This window comes from Aquarana catesbeiana, linkage group LG08 (genome assembly GCF_042186555.1).
Source record: "Aquarana catesbeiana isolate 2022-GZ linkage group LG08, ASM4218655v1, whole genome shotgun sequence".
Classification (NCBI taxonomy): Eukaryota; Metazoa; Chordata; class Amphibia; order Anura; family Ranidae; genus Aquarana; species Aquarana catesbeiana.
In genome coordinates, this window is record NC_133331.1 from 72,778,188 (window position 1) to 72,802,695 (window position 24,508).

Below are 24,508 nucleotides of genomic sequence, written 5' to 3' on the forward strand. Positions count from 1 at the left end.
GGGACTTTGACAAAAAGATCCTCCAACAGGTGGCCAAGTGGATTTTTAATCAGAAAGCTTTATACCCACCTGGTATGAATACAGCCCTCTCTTTCAAATCCTTCTTATAAGTTCTGTGACACTGAAAATTAGGATTCAAGTACGTTATTGTATTTTTGTATTTTATTTTATTATTTATTATTATTTTATGTTTACTGTATATACTATTATATCATTGTATCAGTGATTGTTTATATTTTCACCGTATTTTTGTTCTCATTATATCTTCACTTACATTTTTCTTTTTTCTTTATTGTTTTTATTATTTTGTTTATCCCCTTCTTTTTAGCTACTTCATTTTGTATTTTTATAATTCTATATGATATTGCTATTCGCTATAAGATTTGTCAGCTGGTTGTGGCAACTACCTCTGTGACCACTGGGGGCAGAGGATGGTCCTATTGATATCATCAATTGTTAAGAACATTCGGGTGCCCCCGGTGGACGAGGAGGTTATTTTTCTCCTTTTCACCCTCCCCCTTTTTCCACCTCTGGGGTAGGTGGCGCCTTTGCCGTGTATCTGATATTCGCTGCTTATGACCGATTGACGATGCTCGCGCATGCACAGTTACGGGGGACCCACACCGGAAGTCATGTCAGTGAGCTGTTTCCGGCTCATTCACCTCCGGTGGTGACCATGTATATATAAGCCAAAAACCATCGGCTTGCCAGTTGACAGGCAAATTGGGACGGTGGAATACACTTTGGGACATTGGCTTATTCACATATAGGGATTCTTAAAGGTACAGTATTCTATATCTTTTTTATATGACTTAGTATTTTCGTTCTACCAATTCATATCGATATTACTATTTACTATATGGTCATCACTGCTGTCCTGGTTGTGATTGCAGTGTTGCTCATTTTTACTTTTATTTATTATCATATGGTCACTCCACCTTCCCTCTATATGTTCATACTGTAGTCGCTTTTCTTTATATTTACAATCATTACTAAAGGCATCGTTCAGTACATGTATGTCATATCTGTGTCTTATGACGCAGTTTATGTCGTTCGAGAGAAGCCCGGAGTAATGCCAAACAAAATGACTGGGGGAACAGGGGACAGGAACAGGGAGGGAGGAAGGAGGAAAGGGAGGAAAAGGAGGAGCCAGTGGGAAGTGAAGGAAAGGAGGTTCCACCCCAGCGTCAGTGTGAGCATGGCATCCGTGGAGGAGCTGATGGCGCAAATGCGAGCCTCAGCGGCATCCAGAGGTGAGCGGTGGCTGCGGGATCAGGTGTCCCTGGTCCTGGGTGAAGGAGCAGAGCGTGCCAGCACTGCAGTGAGGGAGTCTGCACGAGCTCGGCAGTCATGGCAGTCATCTCCCCAGATTCCCCCCCAGGGCCCAGCGTCACACAGGAAGGAATCCCCAGCAGAGACGGGGCTCGGCAGGCGGGCCCTCTGGAAAGCCTGGGGCCCATACCAGGCCCGCCACGCGGCAGGAAATGGACCTAATGGGTTCCGCCCCTGGCTTGTCCGTAGCAGGGGCAGGGCTTTGGCGAGGGATACGAACAACAACGGCTGCCGGGCCTTCCCTTCCCATAGCCGGTGGCCCCCAGAGGCCTAGCAGATCGAGTGTGACGGCAGGAGGCGGGGATGCCCAGGTGCAACACAGATCTGGAGGTGGCAGAGGTCCGGGGAAGGCATCCAGGAAATTGGTGGGCAGATCCGGCGTGCAGAGGAGGGGCCGGCCACGGCGCGGATCCTCGGTATCCAGGGATGGATCCCCTGGAGGGCTGTCGGTGAGGGAAGAGGACCTGGCGGGGGATCAATCAGAGGAACAGCTCTCCCTATCAGAGGAGGAGGAGCCGTGCGGAACTCCTGCAGCGATGAAGGTGGGAACTGCGGCTGGTGGGACACTTCCTAGGCAGCCTGGTAAGTCCACTTTTAATTTGGGGTACACAGGTGGGGCGGGCAGGGAGGGGGAGTCGGGGGTGGGTCTAGGCCAGGTGCTCAGGTCTCCTGTCAGTGGGCGGTCTCTCCCGCGGGCTCCCCACTGGCTGCGTTGGTCCACGACAAAGCTTTGGCGGATGCGGGATTGCAGGGGTTCCTGGTCGGGTTAAAAGATTTGGTGAGTAGGTTTGAGCCCGGGGTGGGCAGGTCGGTTACGCCAGCAGCGGCCTGGGTGGCACCTGGGGGGGCTTTAGGGTCAAGGGATTCGGGGTAATTCCAGGTCCCGCCGTGGTGACAGCTGCGCCTGAGGTGGGGGACACACCGTGGTGGCTGCGCCAGACTCAGCGAGCAAGGAATCGTCGGAGGAGAAATTGGGGGGGGGGGCGGTGGACACAGGTAAAAAAACAAGACTTGATCAGGTTGGCGGACTTGGCAAGGTGTGAGGTATATGTAGGTTTTGAGTGACCTTTGGGAGCTCACCTTAAGCAGGAGGTTAGGGAGAAGATCTGGAAAGGTATGTAGAGATATTCTCACTATTGCCGCTTGAGAAGTTCAATTTAGGTAGGGTTAAACCTGAGGACAACAAGAAGGAGGATGAGGAGAAGAGGAGATACAGGCTCATACCGTGGATGTTCCAGAACTGGCTTCAGGCGTTTGCGATTCTGGCGAGTGTGATCAGGGAAAAGAACCCCGAACACTGCCCGGCGCTATTCTGCTACCTGGATGCGGTGGGTGAGGCGCATAGAGTCTATAGGGGAAGTGCGTGGTTGAGGTATGACGAGCAGTTTCGTCAACGCAGTGCGATACGCCCGGCCTTGAGGTGGGATCAAAAGGACATCAGCCTGTGGATGCGCCTGATGACGTCAGCGAGGACACTGAGTCAGTTTTTTCCAGGGGGGGGGGAGGCGGTGGCTCATCCACTCCCGGACAATCCGCTGCAAGAAAAAAGGGGTTTTGCTGGCAGTACAATGAGGGTGCCTGCAAGTTTGGGGGGGGGTGCAAATACAGGCATGAATTCTCCGGCTGTGGGGGAGCCCATCCAGTGTCCTGGTGTTTAAAACCCCTGTGGATGCGCCTGATGACGTCAGCGAGGACACCGAGTCAGTTTTTTCCAGGGGGGGGGGGGGGGGGAGGCGGTGGCTCATCCACTCCCGGACAATCTGCTGCAAGAAAAAAGGGGTTTTGCTGGCAGTACAATGAGGGTGCCTGCAAGTTTGGGGGGGGGGTGCAAATACAGGCATGAATTCTCCGGCTGTGGGGGAGCCCATCCAGTGTCCCGGTGTTTTAAACAAGGAAAAGGACGTGCCAGCGAGCCCACTAACAAGAGGGACGACGCCGGTGAAGGTGGAAAGGATGTGGCCTTTTCTAGATAGGTACCCCGATATAGAGTCAGCGAAGTTGTTAGGCCTGGGGTTTTTGGAAGGGTTTCGGATTCCGTCCAACCTAGTTACTGTCCCCCCAGTGTCCAGAAACTTGCGTTCAGCTAGGCAACATCCAGAGGTAGTTTTGGAGAAGCTGGTTGCGCTGGGAAGCATGGGGGGCCCATTCCCTGCTTTGCCAATGTCAGATTTGGTGGTCTCTCCCTTGGGGGTCGTGCCCAAAAAAGAGCCAAATAAATATAGGCTGATTCACCACCTTCCCTTCCCAAAAGGGGGGTCGGTTAACGATGCCATTGATCCGGAGATGTGTGCAATTTCGTACACTTCCTTTGATGCAGCAGTTTTTTGGGTGTGGGGTTACGGGCGCGGGGCTAGGATGGCCAAATTGGATATTGAGTCAGGATTCAGATTGCTTCCTGTTCATCTGGACAGTTTCTGTTTGCTGGGTTGTTATTGGCAAGAGGAATTCTACGTGGATCGCTGCCTGCCAATGGGCTGTTCTGTTTTGTGTGCTTTATTTGAGCGATTCAGTTCATTTGTGGAAGGGGTGGTCCGCGACATCGTGGGAGTGAATTCCATCATCCACTACCTGGATGATTTTCTCTGCGTGGGCCCGGCCTCGTCGAACATCTGTGCGGTGCTCTTGGCAACGCTGGAACACGTGGCAGAGCAATTTGGGATTCCCCTGGCACCGGACGAAATGGAGGGGCCCACTACAGTGATTAGCTTTCTGGGCATTATCGTGAACTCAGACGCCATGGAGTGTCGACTGCCCGAGGACAAACTGGGAGCACTTCAAGCGGAGATTCGGGGGATCGTGGGATCGCGCAAGGTCCAACTTAGGACTCTACAGTCGTTGTTGGGTAAGTTGAACCCATGGGGTGCGTCTTCTGCAGGCGGCTGTCTGCAAGTACGGCGAGGGTGGAGTCACCCAAGCATTTTGTGCGACTGGCGAAGGAACAAAGGGAGGATTTGAGGATATGGCACTCGTTCCTGGAAAGTTTTAAAGGGAGGGAGCTGTGGATGTCTGGTCCAGTGAGTAACTTCGATCTAGAGCTTTATACGGATGCGGCCGGATCGACAGGCTTTGGAGCCTTTTTCCAGGGGAAGTGGAGTGCAGGGCTGTGGCCGGATTCATGGAAGGCAGCAGGTCTATTGAAAAACATGGTACTGCTGGAATTGTTTCCAGTGGTGTTGGCGGAGGAGTTATGGGGGGAATCCTTCAGGAATCTGAAGATGCGGTTTCATGGGGACAATTTGGGGGTGGTGCAAATCATCAACAAAGTGTCGGCGGCATCTCCGCTGGTGGTGCGGTTGCTACGACACTTGGTGCTAAGGTGTATGCAGCTGACTGTTTTTGTCTATGCTGTACACCTACCGGGAGTGGAACATCATTGCTGAAGCTTTGTCTCGCTTTCAGTGGGACAAGTTCTGGGAGTTGGCACCTGTTGCAGATATGCAAGGGGTCCCTTGTCCCCCGGGGCTGTGGAAGATTGCCTTGGAAGCATCTCCGGCTGGATCAGACGGTCAGTCAGTTGGGCGATGTGGGCTACCTACAACAGAGTTTGGACCGAGTGGGGTTTGCTGTTGAAACAGGTTGGGTGTGCAGAAGGGGAATGGGAGTTCAGGTTACTGATGTTATATTTTGTCTCCCGTAATTTGGAGGAAGGGGTGTCAGTGTCGGGTTTGGGGAAGAAGCTGGCGGGGCTCGCATTTTGGTTTAGATTGAAGGGTTACCAGGATTTCACAAAGGATTTCTGAGTTAGACAGGCAATGAAGGGGTATCGGCGCTCTCGGCCGAGCAAGGACGCTAGGCGCCCGGTGTCATTCAAGCTCCTGGGCAGGCTCTTTGCCCAGTTGCTTGATATTTGTTCATCACACTATGAAGTGGTACTGTTCAGGGCGGCAAGAACATATTTGGGGGGCACACCATACAATGCAGGGGGGTGTTCGGCTCATCCCTATCAGGAATGGTTTGGAGCAGGATTGTTCCGGAAGTTGGACAGGCCTCCAGACATTTTAGTATTACATGTCGGTGGTAATGATTTAGGCCTTAGGTCCAAGTTGGATATTACACGGGATATTAAGTTTGATTTTCTGCATCTCCGCATGGCCTTTCCTGGGATGCTGATAGTGTGGTTGGACATGATTGCCCGGACTACGTGGAGGTTGGCGAGATCAGTGGAGAGGGTTAATAAGGCCAGGAAGAAGGTTAACAGGGATGTCAGCAGGTTTGTGGTCAAGAATGGGGGGCTGGCAATCAGACATTTGGAGCTGGAAGTGGATACCTGGCGTTACCTTCAAGGAGATGGGGTGCACCTTAATGCTGTGAGGATCGACATATGGGGTTTAGGATTACAGGATGGCATCCAGAGAGCATTGAGGGCTTGGAGGTGCGCTCAAGGGTAAGGTTTTACCCTTGTTCGCTGTGGCGGGTGTTGGTCTTTGCAGGTAAAGGAAGAAACCCCCAGATAAGGATGAATGTGGGACCCATCGGTGGTATGGACCCATTGGTGGTATTCCAGCTAACGTTGGTTTAGCTGCAATTTGGTGAAAGGGTGCACTGCGGTCAGTGGTTTGGTTGTCTCCGAGCTAGCATGTCAGCTGGAGGCCTACTTTTCAGTTAAAGGTACCGCAGTGCATGGTGATGATCGTTATGGTAATTCTGGGGGGATGTCCTGCAAAGACCAATGCGACTATTTGAGGTTTAACAGATGTGGTTTATAGTTATGTTAATTTTAATTGAGTTATTAATAAAGGGGCTGCTACGGCCAATAATTTACTCCAAAACGGTGTGGTCTCCTTTTAATGGGGAAAGGGTAAGGGTTATGGAGTTGGGTTAGCCAGGTAAAGCAATGGGTGTATGTATCATCTGTTATACTATAGTCACGTATATGCAGTCATGAGGGATATATGCACCGTAAGTGATAACAGTAGGCCATGTTCGGCCCATTCACTTCCGGCATTGGCTGGCCATCTTTAAGTGAGCTATGATTACGGTAATTTCTCCGTTTAGAGGCATTTTATGGCACTGAATGTGTATCGGTGATCCTGGCTTGTTCACATATTGTGACATTCAAGGCAGGATTCTTGATGCTCATTCGTGTGATTCAGCACTTGCTGAACTCTGTTCTACTGACCTATATTTCTATTTTCCATTGGGCATTGCTGCCGTCCTGACCGTGATCGCAATGTTGTTCATTATAATGCCTGACCTTTACTTATTAGGTGGCCATTCCACTTTTTTCTTCAAGTGTTTATACCACAGTCGTTCTGCCTTATATGTACAACTATTGGTAATGGCTTTATAATGGATTATACCTTATTCATACTAGCTAAGCGATACAATTGGTTGTATTCACCTTTTACTTAATTAGTATATAATTCCTTCTTCTGTAGATCATTTTTTGATCCGACAAGTCCCTTCCTTCATATGGTCCGATGTCCAACAGACTCTTTTGGTGTATCTGACTTCCCCGTCAGTTATTCATGGGAAGTATTTTTCTGTACTACAATTTATGGTTGCAGTTGCTTTAAGTTAGTCATGACCAGGGGCGTTGCTAGGTCTACAAAAGATCTGGGGCTAGAGCCTATAGCAGCGTAGTAAAGAAAGTCATATGCTTGGGCGGGGATACACATGTATATACAGTAATATACGTGTGTGTGTATATATCCCCAGAGAGCCCCCCACTTACATCAGGGTCCCCAGAGAGCCCCCCCTTATATCAGGGTCCCCAGAGAGCCCCCCTTACATCAGGGTCCCCAGAGAGCCCCCCTTACATCAGGGTCCCCAGAGAGCCCCCCTTACATCAAAATCCCCAGAGAGCCTCCTCCCTTGCATCAGGGTCCCCAGAGAGCCTCCTCCTTACATCAGAGTCCCCAGAGAGCCTTCCCCTTGCATCAGTGTCCCCAGAGAGCCACCCACTTACATCAGGGTTTCCAGAGAGCCTCCTGTACATTAAGGTCCCCAGAGAGCCTCCCCCTTAAATCAGGGTCCCCAGAGAGCCTCCCCCTTAAATCAGGGTCCCCAGAGAGCCTTCCCCTTAAATTCAGGGTCCCCAGAGAGCCCCCCTTGCATTAGGGTCCACAGAGAGCCCCCCGCTTACATCAGGATCCCCAGAGGGCCTCCCCTCCCCTTGGGGACCCCTGCAGAGACTCGGGGCTATGGGCCCCAGATTCGGGCCTATAGCCCCAAAAGCCTCCCCCTAGCGACGCCACTGGTCATGACTATACCACGAATCTGGTGTGTACATTTTTTGTGACTGAACTATATTATGTGATTAAACACTGTTTATATTGTTACTCTGTATGAAATTCTAATGGTACTTTTTGCAATTTATATAATAAAATAGATGCATGCTGAGTCGCTCTGAAGAAGCAGTTCATGAAACGCGTCGGCTTCTCAGCATTTTCAAGCATTTTGTTATATCGTGTACATTAAGTATGTCTTTGGTCATATCTTTATCTGACCTATGAAATTATTATACTGTCAATTTTATGATACCTGTTTGTAATAAATCTTTGAATATTTTACACTAATTGTGGTTGTGCTTGCCTCTGCCTGACAGTCAAAACAACTTTCACTAAAATCCCATAATCATCTGAGAGAGTTTTTCTTAATCACACTTTCCTTTTATACTTTACTAAGGAATGTGAATTGTTTATCTGGCCCTAGAAATTATCCAACATTTTCAATATATTCTTCTAGGAAGGCTGTCCACAAGGTTTAGGAGTGTGTCTATGGGAATGTTTGACCATTCTACCAGAAGCGCATTTGTGAGGTCAGGCACTGATGCTGGATGAGAAGGCCGGGCTCGCAGTCTCTGCTTTAATTCATCCCAAAGGTGTTTTATCGGGTTGAGGTTAGGACTAGTCAAGTTTCTCCACCCCAAACTCGCTCATGCATGTCTTTATGGACCTTGCTTTGAGCACTGGTCCAAATCCTTTGAGATAGAGAGGGGATTATGGTGTGGGGTTGTTTTTCAGGGGTTGGGCTTGGCCCCTTAGTTCCAGTGAAGGGAACTCTTAAGGTATCACCATACCAAGACATTTTGGCCAATTTCATGCTCCCAACTTTGTGGGAACAGTTTGGGGATGGCCCCTTCCTGTTCCAACATGACTGCGCACAAGTGCACAAACAAGGTCCATAAAGACATGGATAAGCGAGTTTGAGGTGGAGGAACTTGACTGGCCTGCACAGAGTCCTGACCTCAACCTGATAGAACACCTTTAGGATGAATTAGATCGGAGACTGTGAGCCAGGCCTTCTCATCCAACATCAGTGTCTCATCTCACAAATGCGCTCCTGGAAGAATAGTCAAAAATTCCCATAGACACAATCCTAAACCTTGTGGACAGCCTTCCCAGAAGAGTTGAAGCTGTTATAGGGTTAAAGGGTGAGCCAACTCAATATTGAACCCTATGGACTAAGACTGGTCCGTACCCAATATTTTTGGTAATATAGTGTATGTATGTATATATATATATATATATATATATATTTGAGAACAGTTGTAGTAAAGAGTTCCCCTTTAAAGGCGAGTGCTGAAAATATTTGATCACCTGATGAATAACCCACCAAAATAAAACAGGTTTTTGGGATTCAGCGCAAAGAAACTTCCGGTAGCTTTTGGAGATCTGACATCGGCGCCTCTGTGGATCAGAGCACTAACTAGGTTCATGTTCTGGTTGACGGCAGCGATGTGTAGGGCAGCCTGACCTGAAAAGGAAATTGAAGCTATCAAACAATAATAACAATAATATTAAAAATAACAACAATAATAATACTTTCAAGTTGTTCATCCAGTCTACAGACCACCCTCCTATACAGCTTGGAAACCAATCTCTGGAATCCCTTCCTATACAGCTAAAGGACCAGGACCAGCCTCTGGAACACCCTCCTATACAGCTACACTACCAGTTTCTGGACCACCCACTTATACAGCTACAGGACCAGTTTCTGAACCAGGCTCTTATACAGCTACAGGACCAGCCTCTGGACCCCCCTCTTATACAGCTACAGAACAAGTTTCTGGACCACATTCTTATACAGCTACAGGACCAGCCTCTGGACCACCCTCTTATACAGCTACAGGACTAGTTTCTGGACCACCCTCTTATACAGCTACAGGGCCAGCCTCTGGCCCACCTTCTTATACAGCTACAGGACCAGTTTCTGGACCACCCTCTTACGCAGCTACAGGACCAGCCTCTGGACCACCCTCTTATACAGCTACAGGACCAGCCTCTGGACCACCCTCTTATACAGCTACAGGACCAGCCTCTGGACCACCCTCTTATACAGCTACAGGACCAGTTTCTGAACCACCCACTTATATAGCTACAGGACCAGCCTCTGAAACACCCTCTTATACAGCTACAGGACCAGTTTCTGAACCACCCACTTATACAGCTACAGGACCAGTTTCTGGACCACATTCTTATACAGCTACAGGACCAGCCTCTGGACCACCCTCTTATACAGCTACAGGACTAGTTTCTGGACCACCCTCTTATACAGCTACAGGACTAGTTTCTGGACCACCCTCTTATACAGCTACAGAGCCAGCCTCTGGCCCACCTTCTTATACAGCTACAGGACCAGTTTCTGGACCACCCTCTTACGCAGCTACAGGACCAGCCTCTGGACCACCCTCTTATACAGCTACAGGACTAGTTTCTGGACCACCCTCTTATACAGCTACAGAGCCAGTCTCTGGCCCACCTTCTTATACAGCTACAGGACCAGTTTCTGGACCACCCTCTTACGCAGCTACAGGACCAGCCTCTGGACCACCCTCTTATACAGCTACAGGACCAGTTTTTGAACCACCCACTTATATAGCTACAGGACCAGCCTCTGGACCACCCTCTTATACAGCTACAGGACCAGTTTCTGAACCACCCACTTATACAGCTACAGGACCAGTTTCTGAACCACCCTCTTATACAGTTGCAGGACCACTTTCTGGACCACCCTCTTATACAGCTACAGGACTGGTCTCTGGACCACCCCTATGCAGATACAGGACCAGTTTCTGGACCACCCCCTTATACAACTGCAGTACCAGCCTCTGGATCACCCTCTTATACAGCTACAGGACTGGTCTACAGACCACCTTCTTATACATCTACAGGGCCAGTCTCTGGATCACCACTTATACAGCTACAAGACCAGCCTCTGGACCACCCATTTACCGCTACAAGACCAGCCTCTGGACCACCCATGTTTACAGCTACAAGACCAGCCAGTGGCTCATACCCTATACAGCTACATGACCAGCCTCTGGACTACCCTCATATACAGCTACAAGACTAGTCTACAGACCACTCTCTTACACATCTATAGGACCAGCCTACAGACTCGTATTCAAGGAAAACAAGTATATAGGTGCTGCAACCTTCCCACATAAAACCTGAACATAATGATGTTCTGTTTTGAGATAATATTATTTATGTATGTTATTGTGGATTGTTAATATATATATATATTTTTTTTTTTTTTATTACTATTATTATTATTCTTAGTATTTAGGCAATATCATCTTCATATAGTACCCACTATTTTTATGATGTTCCATTTTGGAGAAAATACAAACTACGCATGCTATTGTGGGTCACTTTTTATATGTCTGTTTTTTTCATATGTCTACTTTTTGTGATGTGTTCCACTGCACGGAGTCATGCCAGGTTTTCCCTTTTGAATTTTGAATTCACCTGTGTTGGTTAATCATGTGACTTTTGTATATACTATTACTATTATACTAAGTGTTACATATTTTGTTTTTTTATTATCCATGACTAAGGACTAACGTCCGAAACGCGTAGGCTGTATTACAGCTCTGTACATGTATTTAATAAAGGAATACTATTTTGGATGTCATCCTGAGTGCCGACCATCCCTTTCCATATTCACAGACTCTTATTCAACTACAGGCTTACCGTGATAAAGGTCAGAGGTCATAGGCTGGTTAATCAGTTCAGGTGCCTCATCTAGAAGAACCTTCACAGCCTCCAGGTTATTGTACTGGACAGCCACATGTAGAGCCGTCTCTCCCTTAGCACCTGTGTATACAAAAATAGATGTATATTCTGAAATAAACATAATCAGGCTTCTTTATAGTAGATCTGTCATAAAATATATATTAACCACTTTCCGTACAGGCCAATTCTGACATTCCTCTCCTACATGTAAAAATCTGAATTCTTTTGCTAGAAAACTACTGAGAATCCCCAAACATAAACATTTATATATATATATATATATATATATATATATATATATATATATATATACACACACACATATACACACACACTCACTGGCCACTTTATTAGGTACACCTTTTCAATAGCTTGGTAACACAAATTACTAATCAGCCAATCACATGTTGGCTTCACATGGAACTACCTTGTGCAGCGGGTAGACACAGGCATCTGCTGGTCCTAGAAGTGTCAAATGTCCTAGAGTTTTACAGAGTCTGTAGATCTGAAATGGAGAAACGTAGAAGACACCAGCCCCTAGAGAGGTGAGTATAGACACTCTTTTAAGGTCGCTTTAAAGCTGAACTCCAGGATCAGCAAATTTTGACTAAATACATTCATCATGTTTACTCTTCCTTGAATCTTGGTGTACATTGTGTATTTCTTCCAGATTTGTGTAGCAATCCAGTGTGAGACATTTCCTGTAATAAAGACCGCTCACTGCAACTCTCTTTCCTTGTGCAGGGTGACTGGTCTTGTCTCCGCCCTCATCTGTAGTTTACTACAGGCAGCCTGTAGACAACTCTGGATTCTGCACAGGCTATGTACATCAGAGTGATGATGGGACTACAACTTTTACAATGTAATATCTGGGTTTGCAAAGGCATTTGGTACGCATCAAGTGAATATATATCCTTTGTGGCTATTGAGGAATATCTATCTATCTATCTATCTATCTATCTATCTATCTATCTATCTATCTATCTATCTAGTCGTGGCCCTAAGACGGAGACAGATGTGGATCACATAAACACGCGACAAGACTTACAACATAAATAGACCTGAGGTGTGGCTTTTGGTCATCTGGTAGGTAAGCCAAGAAAAGGTGCCAAAAATAAGCAGGCAGGGAGTATATCTTTATTGGTTCTAAGCTCATTGATCAAGCTTGGAGAAGGCTAGGTCCATTTCCACTTGAGGGTTTGGAATCTATCTGGCGAAGACTTCCATCTGCCTAGCTTCTTGATCACATGGCCTGGTACTCCATGCTGAGATGCTGCTGAGGCTGTGCCGATCCACAAGGAATGTCCAGAATACCCCCCCAGGGTCTAGTCCTAATTTGAGCAGTAGGACCCTAACATGTTTGATAAACTGACTGCCAGTCAGGGAGTTGAAAAGGCAGTAAGGGGCTGGAGACTGGCTGGCTGTGTAGGTGAGAGAGCAGATGGTCAAGGATCGTTACTGGGCACCAGGCGTTGCTGGTCCTGAAGAAGTTGATATCTACTCCAGGTCCGATTTGTTGCGTTTTGGAGACCATAAGATGAAGGACATAATGGTTTGGGAAGCGAGGCAGCAGGTGTCCGTACAGTACCTGACTACTGGTACTACCAGAAGTGAACTCGCTAAGTCGTTGGAAGCTGTAAGGCGGCCATCTACCTGGCTGGGCAAGAGCCTAAAAGGGAACATGTGAGGATTTCGGAGATGTCCCTGAAGACAGCGCTTGTGATGGGTAAGCGTTTGCTGTTGGTAGCGGGCTGCTGCTTCTGAATTCCGCGCAGCAGGGCTTTCTCTGTATGGGCGCTGAACACAGATGGCTCTCCGGGATTCTGTAAGGACAGGAAATGCTGAATACAGCCTGATAGTGTTATGAGTGAGAGCCAGCTGTGTATGGCAATAAGATATGAAGGCTAGGACATGAGTGACGTTGTCTGCTGTGGTTCCGGGACAAGCGGCTAGGAACCTGTAGTATGGCCATGTGGTAAGCCTTAAGTGTGTTGCTAGACAGCGAGTGGTTGATGAGCCGGGTTGCATTGGCAAGTTGTGGCTTCAATCCATTGTTAATTGAGAACAAGGTGGGATAGGAGTGGATGATGGGTCGGTTCCGGATTCCTGCTGAAAGAAACGAAACAAAATTGAAGCGAGACAGTGCATCTGCTGCGGCATTGCACTTGCCAGGGATATGTTCACAGTAAATGATAAATTTGTGATGTAGTGATAATTGCACCAGCCTGTGCAGGAAGGACTTGATGGGGAGGGACTTGGATCTACCCTTTTTAATGATGTCGGCCGTAGCCTGGTTGTCTGTGGTGAAGAGTACTGTCTGACCTGTCCACGTGTGGCCCCAGACTTGAGCTGCTGCCACAATGGGGTACAGTTCGAACAAAGACGAGGATCAAGCGAAACCAGGAATCAAGCAGATTTCTTGGGGCCAGGGACCGGTGTACCAGTGGTGGCCAAAAATAGCAGCAAAGCCTGTGGAGGCTGCAGCGTCTGTGACTACTTGTGATGCAAGGAACTCGTCCCACATAGTTAAGTCCGCTATGGCTGCTGGGTCTAGTCTGAGGACTTGTTCAGAGTCCTGTACTTGGGTGAGAAATACCAAGAGCCGTGAGAGGAGCAAGCTCCCCTGCGGAATAATTCTCATTGCAAAATTGAGCATCCCTATGGAGGACTGCAGCTGTCTTTTAGTACAGCCCTGTGACCAGGTAAAATCGTGGTTGACCGACCTGACACGGGCTAGTTTGTCAGCAGACTGGCTAGCCTGCATAGCCTGCGTGTCCAGGACGATGCCTAAGAAGGTGATGGAATGTGCCTTCCACTTTGTGTTCGGCTATAGGCACACTGAGATTGTTGAAGACCACTCTTAGCTTTTCTAGATCTACCGGGAGTATGTCTAGCAGAAAGTTGCCAAGATAATGGATAACCCTGTGGCACTGGGCCTGGTGTGATAGGATCCAAGTGAGGGACTGGGCGAAGACGCCAAACCGCCATGGGATTTCTTTAGACCCAAAGGTCAGTTTGGTGGAAAATAGTAGAAATCCATCCGCTTCATGCCGTGCCACTGCCAGAGGGGTGGCTCAATAGGCAGGAGCTAGAATGAGTCTGCGATATCTGCTTTTGATAGCCTTAATAATGGCCTGGGTGGTCGACTGATGCAAATTTGAGAAAAAAATTCCTCGGAAGGGGTCAGGGACTTCAGACTATGAGGCACAGACAAGTCGTAGGCTATGAAGGGCATCTTGTGGCTGTCTGAGAGCACCAATATGTTGTGTGGGCGGAAGATTGGCAAATCGCACAGAGTGGGGAACGAAGACCAGCAAAGTGGCAACAAAACTGTTGCTTGTCTGTGACGCTCCAGTCAGTACTGATCTGGAACTGGACGAGTCTTGCCGCTGCTTAGGCTGAGAATGACCGATGGTAGTCGTAGAAGGCAAAAGCACCATATTTGTAAGCAAGATGTAACACTGCATGAAGGTATAAGTCCAGCTCTTTCCTCTTGCTGGGGGAGGCTGAACAAAAGGACGTCTCTGAACATCCCAAAGGTCAGGGTGAACGCGGTGGCTGACAGCTTCCGACTGAGCCTGGGGTCATTCGACTTGACAAGCACTGAGACATCCCCCTGGTGTACCTGCAGAAGGAGAAGCTTTCACTGGGACCAAGACCGGGTCAGGGAGGGTCGAGGGTGGGCGAACTTTCCAAAGTGTGACTCTGGTTTGGATGTCCGAACTCTTGCGGTTTAAGGAGGACACCAAACAATACAGCTGGGAAATGGCCCCAGAGATGGATTGCAGGGATGTCTGCTGGGTGCTGGGCCAGAACAGCTCTGCCTTCCTGGCCATAGTGGGAAAGGGAATATCCCTGCTTCTCAGCTCAGAAATGCGTTTGTGGTCCATCCCCTGAGGGACTGTACGCTGCCGCACTCTGAGCCCGCGGAGGCTGATAGAGGGGCAGGTGTGAAGTGCTCGCTGCCAGCCTACGGCATGGCTCTGGCTAGGCAGGGGTGCTCATGTTAAGAGGAGTCATAGCCGTAGGATAGAGAGCGGAGTGATAAAGACAAAACTCAGAGAGGAGGAAAAAGGGGAGAAGAATAGGAAAAGGAATGATAAGCGTAGACAGGAGCTGACGGTGTTCTGTTGTGGCAGAACTACGTAGAGTGAGAATTTAGAAAACTCAGAAGAGTGCGAGGCGACCTAGGTGGGCCACGAGACGACCAAGGTGGCCAGATAACCGATCGCTCAGGTGCCTGTTTGTGGCGAGCACAAACCTGAAGACCAGAACCCCAGGGCGTACTGGAGCGTGAAGTCTGGTATGCCTACGTAGGAATGTTGCAGTCTGTAGTGGGTGACGTATGCTCGGCCTGCTAACACTTGCACTGCCAGCAAGCCTACTGTTAAGTGACCTTGTCTGCGAGGTGAAGGGTCGCCTTTCGAAAAGAGAGTGTCATGTATAGATATATGTGACAGTAGCTAACGCCTGGAGAGCACGTCCAATGATGTATGTGAAGTAACGGTATAGTGAAAGGGTGCTGCAGAATGATGTGATAGAGAAGCCCGTGAACTATGCACCTGACTGACGCTCTAGTAGTGAGGTCCTGGTTAGGATCGAAGAACACCTGCAGTAGGGGTGCAACAAGACTCCTTACTCCCCTTTTTGTTTTTATTTATTTGTCCCCCTTGTATGCGACCGGCCCTGGTGATGATGCAATCTTTGTGTCTTTCTAGTTGTTTTTTGGGGGGAAATACGTCCAACCTGGTACAGGATGGAACCTGAACTCAACTGACCTGAGGGAGAAAGACAGACGGAGAATAATGAGTGGCTCATATGAATGCTACTGGAGACGAGTGGCCGATTAAGTGTGGCTGTGTGAGTGCCACTGAGTGTGTTTGCAGCAATAGCAAGGAGTTTAAGCTGAGATGCATGTTTTGCAGCGATTGCAAATGGCTAAATGCTGAGATGCGTGTACTTGCAGCGATTGCAAGGAGTTTAGGCTGAGATGCATGTTTACACCGATTGCAAAATGGGCAACTGCTGGGATGCGTGTATTTGCAGCGATCGCAAGGAGTTTATGCCAAGACGCATGTTTGTAGCAAATGCAATAGGTATATGCTGAGATGCATATTTTGGTAGTGATTGCAAGATGTGTATTTTTGCAGCATTTGCAAGAAAGGTGACCTACTGATAGGCGAAAAGAAAAGGATAGCGGAAATTGTATGTGTAGGAATGAACTGTGAAAATGGCAAACGTAACGAAACGTAGATTCATGATAGGGAGTGTAACAAATTGAGTGTCAAATACTTGTGTTGCGAACCGTTGTGCCGACGATGTGACTAGGTTCAGTTTGGAGTGTGATGCATGTAGCTGCCAACACGATCCAAATCGGTCAGGAAATGATATGAATAATGAATCGTAGGGTATGGTACGAACCACTATGAATCGGTGTGTGGGATGCAACTGATGTGCAGCGGAAGGCGACTAGGCTCGAATCGGAGTGATGCATATGGCACAAAAGTGATAGATGACATAACAATATATCATTTGTAGGGTATGAGGGTGAGCGGTATGACTCAGTCCGGCATGTATCCAATGTGAACTGTAGTGCCGCTGATGCGCCTAGGTTCGGATCGGAGTGTAATGCACGTAGCTGCTGACGCGATCCGAATCAGTCAGAGCAATGATATGAGTAACAAATCGTAGGATATGGTACGAACCACTACGAATCAGTGTGTGTGATGCGAGTGATACGAACCGTTGTGCCGCCGGTGTGACTAGGTTTGGTTTGGAGTGTGATGCACAAAGCTGCTGACACGATCCGAATCGGTCAGAGCAATGATATGAATAACGAATCGTAGGGTATGGTACGAACCGCTAACAATCGGTGCAAAGCGTTGCGCCGCCAAGGCGACTAGGCTTGAATAGGAATGATGCGTGTGGCAAGAAGTGATATGAACCAGTGAGTGAACCAACAAATCGTTAGCAGGGTATGGGGGTGAGTGATAAAAATCAGTCAGAAAAAATGATATAAATAACGAATTGTAGGGTATGGTACGAACCGCTACGAATTGGTGTGTGGGATGCGGCTGATGCGAAGCGTTGTGCCGTCAAGGCAACTAGGCTCAAATCGGAGAGATGCGTATGGCATGAAAGTGATATGAATCGGTGAGTAAAATGACATAACAGCGAATCTTTTGTAGGGTATGGGGGTGAGCGGTATGAATTGGTGCAGGACGTGTCTGATGCGAACAATTGTGCCACTGACACGACTAGGCTTGAATCGGACTGTGGTAGGTATGCAACATATCTGATACGAATCAGTAGTAGGGTAAATTAAATTGGTTAAAATATGAAGTGATAGCGATACGAATCGTTTGTAGTGTGTATGCCACCCCTTACTCTAAACCAAACCCATACCAACCACCCAACCCCCCCAGGCTAATTAGGTGCAGACAAGCCACCAGGTGGGTCTAATTACCACCTCAATCAGCCACAGAACCTGTACAAACAATGCATGCTTATCTCCAAATGGATGAGACGGCAACCCCATAGACTGTGAATCCTATGAGCAACAAAGCCTGTATCGAGTGAAATCGGACAACAACTGACGGTGGCTCAGAGGCTTGGATCTACGAATGAAACGTATGTTTGTGGCATAGGATGACAAGCAAGGCTGATGGGACATACAAATCTACTACACCTGTGCTGAATAGAGTTGCCACCTCATCCCTTTAAACCTGAACACATATTAATCACACAGGTTCTGTGGCGAATTGAATGCAGGCAAGGCACCAAGTGAGTTTAATTACCATCTTAATCAGCCATAGAACCAGTGTAAGGGATGAGGTGGCACCCTAGTGCCGAATGATGTCGGGACACGACCGTCAACAACTCGGAGGCAGTTAAGAACGAAAGGGATGCAGGATAGGAAACATAATGAATCTTAACATTACGTATGAACAAAAAGGTACGAACTCTACCTGCAACAGCGAGCAAGAACCACCCATGAAGAGCAGGTACGAGGAAGCTGCAAGACATGTGTAATGGAAGGAACAGACTCACGAACACGAGGTGAGCTGGGATGAGCCGGCCCAGTGACATGTCGCTGGAACCGACAAAGCGCAAGGGAGTGCGGCCAGCTTAAATACCCACCGGGCTCCTCCCATAAATTCAAGCCACCATACTGGCCTTCTAATATATATATATATATATATATATATATATATATATATATATATACACACACACAGTGGGTGCAGAAAAGAATCACCCCCCTTTAAAATGTTCACATGTTGTTGCTTTGCAGCCGCCTGAAGTGATGACAGACACAGCTTTTGTTTTAGCCATCTGTATTTGATCGTGCAACTTATAACATCCAAGTGAAAGATATAACACTAACATGTCAGAAAAAATATAAAAAAATTCAAAAACAGAATCACTGAGTTGGAAAAAAAGATCACCCCCCCCCCCCCCCTTGTGTCAGTATTTTGTTGGACCACCATTTGCTTTAATTCCAGCTTTTAGTCTGTTGGGATGTGCCTCTACTAACTTTGCATATCTAGACTGTGCAATATTTCCTCTCTCTTCTTTGTAGAACTGCTCAAGTTCGGTTACATTTGATGGTGACCATTTTGTGGACTGCAGTCTTCAAGTCATTCCAAAGATTTTCAATGGGGTTAAAGTCTGGACTCTGACTTGGCCATGCAAGCTCATTCACCTTTTTCTCCTTTGACCACTGTGTGGTCCTTTTTGCTGTGTGCTTTGCGTCACTGTCATGTTGGAAGGTAAACCATCGACAACTTTCTAGCAGAAAGTAGCAGATTTTCCTCAGGAATTTGACAGTATTTTGCCCCATCCATTTTCCTTCTATCCTGACAAGTGCTCCTGTCCCTGCAGAGAAACACCCCCATAACAGGATATTACCACCCCCCATAACAGGATATTACCACCCCCCATAACAGGATATTACCATGTCTGTGCTTTACTGTAGGAATGATGTTATTTGGATGGTGAGTTGTATTGGATTTCTGCCAGACATATCGCTTGGTGTTGAAGCCAAATCATTCAATTTTAGTCTCACCTGACCACCTTAAACACACCTTGAAGATTCTGAGGTCACACGGAAAAAGATGTTATGGTCAGATGAGACTAAAATTGAATTATACTGTATTCCTACAGTAAAGCATAGAGGTGGTAATATCCTGTTATGGGGGTGGTAATATCCTGTTATGGGGGTGGTAATATCCTGTTATGGGGGCGTTTCTCTGCAGCGGGTACTGGAGCACTTGTCAGGATAGAAAAAAAAAATAAATGGGGCAAAATACTTTCAAATTGTTGAGGAAAATCTGCTGCCCTCTGTCAGAAAGTTGGCAATGGTAAGAAGGTTTACCTTCCAACATGACAATGACCCAAAGAGTGGGCAAATATTGCAAAGTCTAGATATGCAAAGATAGTGGAGATGTACCAACAGACTAAAGGCTGAAATTAAAGCAAAAGGTGATTCAACAAAATACTGATATAAGGGGGATGATACTTTTTCCAACTTAATGATTCTGTTTTTTTTAATTTTTTAATTTGCTTCTAACATGTTGGTGTTATATATTTTACTTGGATGTTATAAGTGGCCCTCGTTTATACATCTGGATAAAACAAAAACTGTGTCTGTCTTCATTTCAGGGTGCAAAGCAACAAAATGTGATTCTTTTAAAGGGGGAGTGATTATTTTCTATACCCACTGTGTATATATAAATCAATGTTTGTGCGTCTGGAGCTCAGCTTTAAGCCACGTCTCCTGTGTCATCTGCTCTGTACAATATTATCACTTACCCCTTTGAAATGGGTCACATTTTTCATCTTCCAGAAGCTCTTTCAGTTGTTGGATATCATTTTCTTTTGCGGCCCGAAGAAGCGGAATATCGTGAATCCTAAACAAAAAAGTAGTACTTCTAAAATGTAATTCTGGGTAGGTAATATAAGAGCTTTTATATGTATCATTGAATAAATATTTCAAAGAAAAACTCGAACAATGACTCACAGGTCTGCTTTGCAGCACAGCCGTGTCTGGCCGGGGTGGTGATTTTTTTGTTTATTTTTTTGCAGTTAAGTGACAGTTATAGGTCTTGTCCCTCCCAAAACCTGTGAGTGGACAGTGTTAAGAGAAGCAACAGGCTCCTCTTAACACCGTCTTAACAGGCTTCTGTACATATATATATATATATATATATATATATATATATATATATATATATATATATATATGTACACCCCTCACATTTTTGTAAATATTTTATTCTATCTTTTCATGTGACAACACTGAAGAAATTACACTTTGCTACAATGTAAAGTAGTGAGTGTACAGCTTGTAAGTGAAAATGTCCAAATTGGGCCAAAAGTGTCAATATTTTGTGTGGCCACCATTATTTTCCAGAACTGCCTTAACGCTCTTGGAGTTCACCATAGATTCACAGGTTGTCACTGGAGTCCTCTTCCACTCCTCCATGACGACATCACGGAGCTGGTAAATGTTAGAGACCTTGCACTCCTCCACCTTCCGTTTGAGGATGCCCCATAGATGTTTAATAGGGTTTAGGTCTGGAGACATGCTTAGCCAGTCTTGGAGGTGTGTTTGAGGTCCATAAAGACATGGATGAGCGAGTTTGGGGTGGAGGAACTTGACTGGCCTGCACAGAGTCCTGACCTCAACCCGATAGAATACCTTTGGGATGAATTAGAGCTCAGACTGCAAGCCAGGACTTCTTGTCCAACATCAGAGCCTGACCTCACAAATGCACTTCTGGAAGAATGGTCAAACATTCCCATAGACACAAAGAGTAGGCCAACTCAATATTGAACCCTACAGACTAAGACTGGGATGCCATTAAAGTTCATGCGTGTGTAAAGGAAAGTGTCCCAATGCTTTTCTGCTGCCAGACTCCTCCACCTTACCAACTGCTCAGTGTCCGCTACCCCTCTCTGTCAATCCCTCCATTGGCTCCCGCTCACACAACAAATTAAATTCAAAATACTAACAACTAACTTACAAAGCCATCGACAACTCTGCCCCAGCTACATCACTAGCCTAGTCTCAAAATACTAGCCCAATCGTTCTCTTCGTTCCTTCCAAGACCCCCTGCTCTCTATCTCCCTCATCACCTCCTCCCACTCTCGCCTTCGGGACTTTTCCCGAGCCTCTCTCATCCTATGGAACTCCCTACCCCAATCTGTCTGATTATCTCCTACTCTGTTTGCTTGTAGATGATACCTGAAAACCTTCCTCTTCAGAGAAGCCTATCCTGCCCATACCTAACAACTGTACTTTAATTTTATCCATCAACCCCCCCCCCAGCTATTACTTTTTGTATCACTTGACCCTCCCTCCTAGATTGGAAGCTCTAATGAGCAGGGCCCTCTGATTCCTCCTGTATTGAAATGTATTGTAACTGTACTGTCTGCCCTAATATTGTTAAGTGCTGCACAAACTGTTGACTCTATATAAATCCTGTATAGTAATAATAAATAAATTAAAGTTCATATGCATGTAAAGGCAGGCGCCCCAATAATTTTGACAATATAGTGTATATGTTGAATGTTCTCAGTAGGTATAACAGGTAACTACACGTCTGAAAAATCCACAATGATACAAGAATAATGTATTTATTGGAAGCAATGTTAAAGCAAAGGTCCACCCTTTTTTACAACTTTTGCTCAATCACATTACAGCAATGTATTCAGTTATAAACAGAACTTTTTTTTTTTTCTAGTGTACCTGTGTTTTTCTCATGTTCATCTCTGCTTCCTGTATGTGTCCACTGCAGATATGGGCGGGTATTTTGCGGGTATTCCGTCATTTCCTGTGTGCCGCACTGTCTCCTGGGAGCTCTTGTCATTGTTCCCAGGAGTCACTGCGGAGGCCTGCCACGAGTTCTCGCTGGATTTCGAAACGGGAACTTTCGACGATGCTGCCCCTTGTGATAGCAACCCGGAAGTTTACGGCGCTGCTCACCGTAAACACTGAGCATGCGCGGGAAAGAGCGGTGAATGCTGGGAGCTCAGCATTCACCGGATCCCGGAAATCAATGCTTGTGGGCTTCACATGCCCACAAGCAAGATGGGAACAGCCAGGATCACTTTTTATAACTACTTCTTACAAACGAAAATGGACAGCAGCAGATTTCAAACACCCAAACAGTGAGTATTACTTTATGATTGTGAAAGTGTCTGAATGACTACAAAAAAAAAAAATTGAATGGTCGCGGAACCTCCGCTTTAATATGTATTTTTTTTATCTTGATAATTGTAGACACACAACAATGGTCTATTCCTGAAGAAGCAAACTTTGTCCTGTGCAACGTGTAGAAGATTTCTGTGTGTTGGCATCCTTGATAGAATATTACATCGATTCGGGGACAATATTCTTTGCCCCTCGTCGTATTATTGTTATACCACGTTTGTATGTTAATCTGCAATATGACAGACAGTAGCATATTTTCTACCTCTGTCTGCTGTCCTGCCCCTTTGGGAGTTTTCTTATTAATCATTTTGATGCAATGTTTTGAATAAAGCTTACAGATTTTATAGTATCTTTTGGTGTGGTACCTAAAAAATCCTACATTAGTTGCTGTTGGTTTTGGGACTTTTTCTTTTAATGTTTTTAGCCCCTATTCACAATGAATGTGGCTTTGAAATTGCGCTACTGCGCTACTTCAGCGCGGTTCCAAAGCCACCGGTCAGTTTGATTTCATGTGTGTCTTGCCAACATCTGCGCGATTTCATGTACAGATGTCAATGCAAGTCTCACATGAAATCGGCAAAAATAGTGCAGGAAACATTTTCAAATCGGTGCAATTTGCATTGTTCTATAGGCACAAATAGGGTGTGACTTTCCATGGGATTTTGAACCGTCAAATGGCATGACAAGTCGCGCCAGTGTGAACAGGGGGCTTAAAGTAGAGTTCCACACCAAAAAATTAGTAATGTGTTTAAAAAAGATTAAAAAAAAACAATTTGGAGAAAATTTTTTTTTTTTTACTCACCTCTAAATGCCTGTTGCTAGGGGGTCCCTCGTAGTCTGCCTCCTCCGGTGCCTGGGCTCCTGGCGTCACTTCCCTCGGCGCAGGAAGGGAGATCACCTCTCCACCCTCCCTCTTGTCAATCATCTGGGACACGTGACCGGTCCCAGATGATTGCGGGGCCAGTGACGGCGTGTGGCTCGAGCATGCGCAGTGGGTGCCCGGCTGTGAAGCCACAGCCGGGCGCCAACATTTAAAATGCCAGCGCCACCGAGCGGAGGGGGGGACGAGCGGGGCTTCGATCCCCCACTTAGCTGGACCCAGGGATGCAAAAACGGCTCTGGCAGTGAAAGGGTTAAAGTGACCATGTCTTCTGATAGCCCCTCCCTCCAAACTAATTAATGCTTCTTTGCCGTCTAACTGCTGCAAGATCTCAAGGTCTAGTGTCAAACCTTACCGAATTGGATGATTTCACTACCCCGCCCCCCAGTGTCACAGCGTCCAGGCCTGACGATAGGCCACTGCAGGCCAAGCCCTCTCACATGGTGGATAGTCCACATGCTCCAATATATATGGAAGCCCTGCTAGACAAGGGGTCTAATGCAGCGGAGAAGTAGTAAGGGGCTTGAGATTTGTAAGTAGACCTTGCTTGCTCTGAATGGGCAAAGTGATCATTTCCTTTTAGGCATGACATATAGAAAAGTGAAAAGCTAAGGTACGGTTCTTGTTGGGAAAACCCACTCCAGAGTCAACATTTCCTGGGATGTCAGTTAAAATCTAAAATCTCCCCCTGTAATTAAAGCCAAACTTTATCCAGAGAAAACACTGATTCAAAATTAGATAGGAAGCTGAATCTCCTACGTTGAGACCGGGAATATCTCCATTACCGTACCTCTTCCATTGAACCAGCTCTGTCTTCTCCTCATCCAACTGCAGACAGTTCATAGTCCATGTCCCCATGTCCTGTGTGATCCTATGTAGCATCTCTGATGTGTCATCTGGTGTGAACCATTTGAAGTGGCATTATATGTTGGTGTCTAAAGAGATAAATAGCAAAAGACATAGCAACAGACAGTATAGCTGTTTTCTCATGCCTTGTACCTGTCCAACGTCTCACCTGAACACCTCCAGCCCCCAGCCTCACCAGACCAGTTCCTCTGCTCAGTTGTTAATCTAGTCTGAACTGGGACATGTTTTGTAGCCTCAACCTTTCCTGTG

The 24,508-nt window shown here is 46.7% G+C and overlaps 1 protein-coding gene across 1 annotated transcript in view; it reads right to left on the reverse strand.

The window, feature by feature from the left end:
- LOC141105838 (transient receptor potential cation channel subfamily V member 6-like) overlaps window positions 1-24,450 on the reverse strand; it is a 72,999-nt gene extending 48,549 nt beyond the window's left edge. The window contains exons 1-4 of the mRNA XM_073595968.1: window positions 24,183-24,450; window positions 20,109-20,206; window positions 11,253-11,375; window positions 8,890-9,030 (exon numbers count right to left, since the gene is read on the reverse strand). Of these exons, the coding sequence (XP_073452069.1) occupies window positions 8,890-9,030; window positions 11,253-11,375; window positions 20,109-20,206; window positions 24,183-24,274 (454 nt within the window). The 5' untranslated portion in view covers window positions 24,275-24,450. The remainder of the gene's footprint in view (window positions 1-8,889; window positions 9,031-11,252; window positions 11,376-20,108; window positions 20,207-24,182) is intronic.
- Between the last annotated feature and the right edge of the window lie 58 nt (window positions 24,451-24,508).